Source organism: Sinocyclocheilus grahami, unplaced genomic scaffold (assembly GCF_001515645.1).
Source record: "Sinocyclocheilus grahami isolate Dianchi unplaced genomic scaffold, SAMN03320097.WGS_v1.1 scaffold124.1, whole genome shotgun sequence".
NCBI lineage: Eukaryota > Metazoa > Chordata > Actinopteri > Cypriniformes > Cyprinidae > Sinocyclocheilus > Sinocyclocheilus grahami.
The window spans coordinates 1,558,571-1,564,955 of NW_015505303.1; the positions used below are offsets into that span (position 1 = coordinate 1,558,571).

Here is a 6,385-nt window from a genome sequence, read left to right on the forward strand (position 1 = left end):
AAACGAAAAAAATGAAAGCAATAACAAAAAAGTTGATGTTGTCAAATTGTCAAATTGTCAAATTGTTTGTAATATTAGAGTAATGTTCAGACAACCACAGCTGCCAGTTCCTTACCATAAACTCTAATCATAAACAGCATTATGTAATTCTTAACAGATTACTGGGTAATGGAATGAAACTTTGATTAATATATGCCATGCACATTCACGACTTATTAATTAAAGTTATCATAACATGCGACTACCTATGGATTTTACAGCGCTTTATTGCTAATCAATCACACTTCGAGAGCTTGTGTAGTTTGTCAGCTCTAGCAGTCCACCCCCGTCTCGTAAAGAGAGAGAGGAGGAGAGAAACTGGCACAAACACTCCCATATTTGTTCAGCGCGACAAGCTAGAGCGCACCGAAGATTTAAGCTCAACACCAGATATTCCCTGCCGCATGTCTCCCCGCGCGCTTCTATAGGAAACAAAACATGTCTTGGCTCTGCGTGGTTCACCACTGCCCCATCAAAACGGCAGCTAAAATTGATGAAAGATATTCAAATCATCAGGGAGTTTTAAAAGTTAGCACACCATCTTTGGTATGATACGTTTTTCGTGGAGTGTTTGGCGGATCGCGCAGCGCTTCAGATTGGATGCTACAAGTTTGAAGTCGAAGCACGTTTTGGATGAGAATACACCTGGAAATGGGGGATCGGCGTCAAGGGTACTCAGAATGGATTTAACTACTGTCCCATTCCCCTCGCTGAACTCATCCGCGGATACTAATGGCACAAGCGCGCCGAGACTACCGCCGCATTCACAGTGCGCGGCGGTGCTCATCATTCTTGTGGTTACCATGATCATCTTGGTGACCATTGTGGGGAACGTATTAGTGGTGGTGGCCGTTTTCACCAGCCGCGCGCTGCGTGCTCCACAGAACCTCTTTCTGGTTTCTTTGGCGTCTGCTGATATTTTGGTGGCCACTTTGGTTATTCCATTCTCCCTAGCCAATGAAGTGATGGGCTACTGGTACTTTGGAAGCACCTGGTGTGCCTTCTACCTGGCTTTGGACGTGCTCTTCTGCACGTCATCCATTGTGCACCTCTGCGCCATAAGTTTGGACCGCTACTGGTCGGTCACCAAAGCGGTCAGCTACAACCTAAAGAGAACCCCGCGGAGAATAAAGTTCATGATCGTGGTGGTGTGGGTTATTTCGGCTGTGATTTCCTTCCCACCGCTTCTCATGACCAAACACGATGAGCTAGAGTGCTTGTTGAACAACGAGACCTGGTACATCCTCTCCTCCTGCATGGTGTCGTTTTTTGCGCCTGGTCTCATCATGATTTTGGTGTACTGCAAGATCTATAGGGTGGCTAAACAGCGCGCGTCCACCGTGTTCGTGGCTAAGAACGGGATGGAGCGACAACCATCGCAATCCGAGACCTGCTTCGTGCGTAAAGGCAAGTCAGAGATGGAGAGCCCCAGCAGCCACAGCTCAGGCAGCCGAGAGCGCAAAGGCGAACTCGACGACATCGATCTGGAGGAGAGCAGCATCTCCAAAAGACAAAGAAACTCGCGCTTCGCCAAGAGCAGGAAGGTGGAAGGGGCACAAGCGTGTCCAAAGCAAAATGGACGGCTGTCATGGGCATGTAGCCGCGCGTCGGAGCTCGAACAGGAACCGAAGGCGCGTCAGATGTCTTTGTCAAAGTCCAAACTGGCACAGATGCGAGAGAAGCGCTTCACCTTCGTGCTGGCAGTGGTTATGGGGTTGTTCGTGCTCTGCTGGTTTCCTTTTTTCTTCACGTACAGCCTTCATGCTATATGCCGAGAAAGTTGCCCAATACCGGATTCTCTATTCAATCTCTTTTTCTGGATTGGTTACTGCAACAGCTCTGTGAACCCCATCATTTATACCATTTTCAACAGAGACTTTAGGAAAGCTTTCAAGAAGATAATGTGTCAGCATTCTACACGCACGTAAATGCACACACATATGTATATGGGTCAATGACAAATAAAAGAGTGTCATAGAGTGTCAAGAGATGATAAAGAGGGGGAATCTTTTGAAAATATAATATAATACACTGTATAAAAGTGGTAACCTGCAATTGTTACATTAAAGTGCAATTTCTGCTTGATCTTACCCTTACATTTAGTTTTCTTGGTGTAACCTGATATGTGACACTGGACCACAAAACCAGTCATAAGTAGCACGCGTATATTTGTAGCAATAGCCAAAAATACATTGTATGGGTCAAAATGATTGATTTTTTTATGCCAAAAATCATTAGGATATATTAAGTAAAGATCATGTTCCATGAATATATTTTGTAAATTTCATACCGTAAATATATCAAAACTTAAAATCTTAATTTTTGAAAGATTTACCCTTATGACTGGTTTTGTGGTCCAGGTTTACATATATATATATATATATATACAGTATTTACCATTTTTTTCACACATCTGCCTTAAAAATGCCAAGCGCTGTAAACATTAAATAAAAGCTACTAATTTATTTTCTTGCATGTTGAATAAATGTAGATAAATTAGTAAAAAAAAAAAAAGAAAAACTTTCATGAATATCAAGTTTTAGGCTGAACCCATTTGACCTAAACAAATCCTCTTGTCACACAGTAATAAGAGTTTTATGGTTTTCTTGTCACATGAAAACAAAACGTCTTTCAGCATGTTGGTTACACCACAATGACTTTGATTTGGTCTGCTTAAAAAAATACTGCTTCCATGCTTGTTTTGTAGTGAAAGATATAATGGCAACTTATCTTTTTTTCTAGAATTTAAGCAGTTTTGAATGATCTCCAGCCGGTTACACCTTTGACATTTTTTTTTTCATTTTTGCCCACATGAATATGACTTCTAATTCAGAAATTAGCAACATTTTATTATAGAACAGATGCGGATGTAGGAATTGCATTTTTGAATAATTTAATGGATCCTGACAAAAATGAGCGTCACATCATTGACCCATATATAATGTATGTGTTGGCATGTGTGTGCATGTAAACATCTTGTTTACCTGTGTATGAGTTTGTGTGCTCTGTAAATAGTGTTACGGGATCTCTAAGCATTTCTATTGCTTGTGCACATATTTTGGACTGTAGTGTATTCCTATTTGAGATTTTAACTTAAAATATGCAGAATCGTTATTCCTCAGATAAACACGGGCAGGTTACCTGGTCAAATGTGAAAGCTCCTTCAAAGACCACACATGATGTGACAGTCCACTTTAATTATGTATTATGTATACGAGTTACATGTTCAAAATATTTCAAAACTTTAGATATGACGGACACTTTCATTAAATTTCCTCAGTGTACAAAGACATTCATGTGAGAAATTTAAAAAAAGTTTTTGATCTGACTGGTGTTTTATTATAAAACAGACCGGTGAATATTTTATAATCAGTTACCAGAAAGAACATTGCAACTGTTAGCTCATTAGAAGCACATGTTTTCCAGTCTTGTGACGACACTGCAGACCTGAATCATTGCCGCTGTCCTCGGTCCTGATGGGCTTCAAATGCCTGCAAAGAAAACCTGGTGGTGAATTTCTGTCATCCAAAGGCTTTAAACACATGCAGTATTCATTTTTCCTTTCCTCACAATTTGATAATGTTAAATGAACTAGATCAGTCAAAGGCTGCATAAGATGGCAAGACTAACTAGGTTTAAAGTCTAAATTTGATTGCCCTAATTTAAATGCAATTTATATGTTAATGCCACTATAATTATATAATAAAATGTCCATAGCATTTAAATCTCAGCTGAACTGAACAGTTACACAGAGTAACTTATTCAAATCATCTTTAAAATCATATAGATCTCATTCTGTCAGCTGGCAAGCCTGAGCCAAATAAGAATGATTCATGTATTATTTTGTTTGTTTGTTCTTTTTTTGGCGAATAATCAAATCTTTGTTGTTCCAGATCTTAACAGTGTTGTGATGTTACTCACCATAACTCCCCATGACGTTAATAAAATAAATACAGTATTCGGGTTTATTATGCACTCCCGCAACATCTCAGTTTAGGGCTGGATCAAAGGACAGCAGGGCCCTGTGACACAAACGACAGGGTGTTTTATAGGGATATTTTCCAAATATTTTCAAAATGTCAAACTATTATGAAAAATAATTAATAATCAACAAAAATAAATAATCATTTGCTTAGTCATCTTATCACAGTATGAGAGCATGTTCAGGCTGATGTTAGCAACAATGGATGGAAATAGACCTCCATGTTGGAGGATGTGTGAAAAATATGCAAGTGACAAAATGATCCTGTTGTGTTTTGTTTCAGTTATCTGATGCATACTGTGCATGATTATGAAACAACAATTGTTCAAGTTCAGGGGCCACATTACACATTCGGCTCCAGTTTTTATGGATGCACTGTACAAACACAACAGAGGGTGCCTCACTGCTTCGGGCCCCTGGGGGTTCAGTAATTCTGCCCTGTACTTTTCTGAAACCAAGGGCCCTAATAAGAGATCTGACTAAACTGGTACACAGTTATACTGTATCTAAGGCAATCTCGCTCTCCTTACTTGAAAGCTATTGAAAAACTTCCATCTCTGAAATCGGCTTCTGAGAACAGATACATCATGTCCAATGACCACAGACACACATCAAAAAGAATAAAAGGGAATAGCAAAAAGTGAGGACAGATTCCCTCTGAGGACATTTTTGCCAATCATGTGTGCTATGTTCCGCTCTTGAAACACAGAGGACGCAGCAGTTTTATAACAAATAGTGTGATGTTGTGGTGGACACACTGTTTACAAGCTTTTAAACGGCAGTGTAGATGTTCTTGTCACTTTTGGATGGTTAAACCATCAAAACATATGTAATATCTTGCATCGGGCCATGCTTAGAAACTGCATTTGGCAGAGCTCCCCATTAGGACTCAAGCGAGAAGCTTAATAAATTTTTCAGAGAAGCGTAATTGCAGTCGGTTGTTGTCCAGGCTGAAAAAAAGAAAGAAAAAATGAACAGAGCTCATGGTAAAGTGACTAAAAGCAGGGAGGTGTCTACTTTGCATACACATTGATGACTGTTAGGAAAATGAGAGAAAGAAATCACATGAGAGTCCTGCTTTCCCTGTGAGAGATGGAACGGGGTCAGATCGGGGGAAGCCGAGGGGCAGGCGGCAGCAGCTCCAGCACACGCTAATCTGATGAGGGGCAGCATTGTGTACCGTGGCACAGAGGAAAGCGAAGCGCTCAGTCCTCACTGGAATGTGTGCGACCTCAGAGCAAAACAACTCACATTGCTGCAATTAGGTTATGGGTGAAAAACTAGACAGGACAGATGCTTTAGCATTTTCGTCTTATGACAACAAAGTGTTAGGCTTAAAGAAATAATTCCATTATGTGTGGTGGAGTCTAAAGTCTGAGATCACATTAAAAACCTATTTAAAATCTTACTTAAGAAGGTTTCTGGATTTTGAAAAATTATAAATAAAGAAAAGTTGCATAACACTTTACATGCAGTACGGTCCAGTTAATTCATGTTAGTTAATGCGTTAACTAACATAAGTATTTTTTCATTGTTGGTTAATAATGTTAACAAATGGAACCTTATTTGGAAATGGTCATAAAGACAGTCTCTGCGTCCATATATGCTAAGCTCCCTACTTTATAGTAGGCAAAAAAAAAAAAATTGGAACAAAATTCCGGATTCATGGTATTTATAAAAACAGCAAGCAAAAAGTACCCATACGACTTACTGCATACAATGGACACTTTTGGGCTTGTCCCAATACCAACACTTGCAATCTTTGCACTTGACCACTTGTCTACTTATATGACGTATTCCCTGTATTTGGCCAAAGTGTTCAGTGGGGTGTGTAGAACTTCCCATGATCCAATGGCAGATATTTAAAACATATTGTTGTAAAAATGTACGTTTTTACAGAGCTTTATTTACACATTTTGAACATTTAATATTTCACACTTTAAAATACATTTCTAAATTCATGTTCAGTAGTCCCTATGCATGGCACAATTTAATTGTTGGTGCTTGTACAGTTTTTCTGAATTGCTAAAACACATTTCTTGAAACCATCACTAATTTTCTCAAAACCTTAAACACAAATCCAAATACTCAAACAAACTTATCCTATACTCAAAATCAAACGGTGCTCTCAGATCACACACACGAGTCAATAAAATAAACACTACAGAGCATTCATTAGACACTACAGAGAAAAATGGAGAACACAGCATCCAGAACATTACAGAAAAAAGTATTTTGTATTGAGTAAACAATTGAGCAATTCTGTAAAAAAGTATAGTAATTGCAACTGAGTAAGGTGAATATATTGTATAGGCCTACTGTATGTACTGCAAGAATAGTATTGTGCTGAATATTGAATAGTAC

General features: G+C 39.1%; 1 protein-coding gene across 1 annotated transcript; it reads left to right on the plus strand.

Annotated features, from left to right (window-relative positions):
* The first annotated feature begins 715 nt into the window (after nucleotides 1-715).
* Nucleotides 716-2,038, plus strand: adra2db (adrenergic, alpha-2D-, receptor b). The gene has a single exon (XM_016278682.1). It carries the CDS (start codon nucleotides 720-722, stop codon nucleotides 1,965-1,967), a length of 1,248 nt encoding a protein of 415 aa, XP_016134168.1. The 5' UTR covers nucleotides 716-719; the 3' UTR covers nucleotides 1,968-2,038.
* The last annotated feature ends 4,347 nt before the right edge of the window (nucleotides 2,039-6,385 follow it).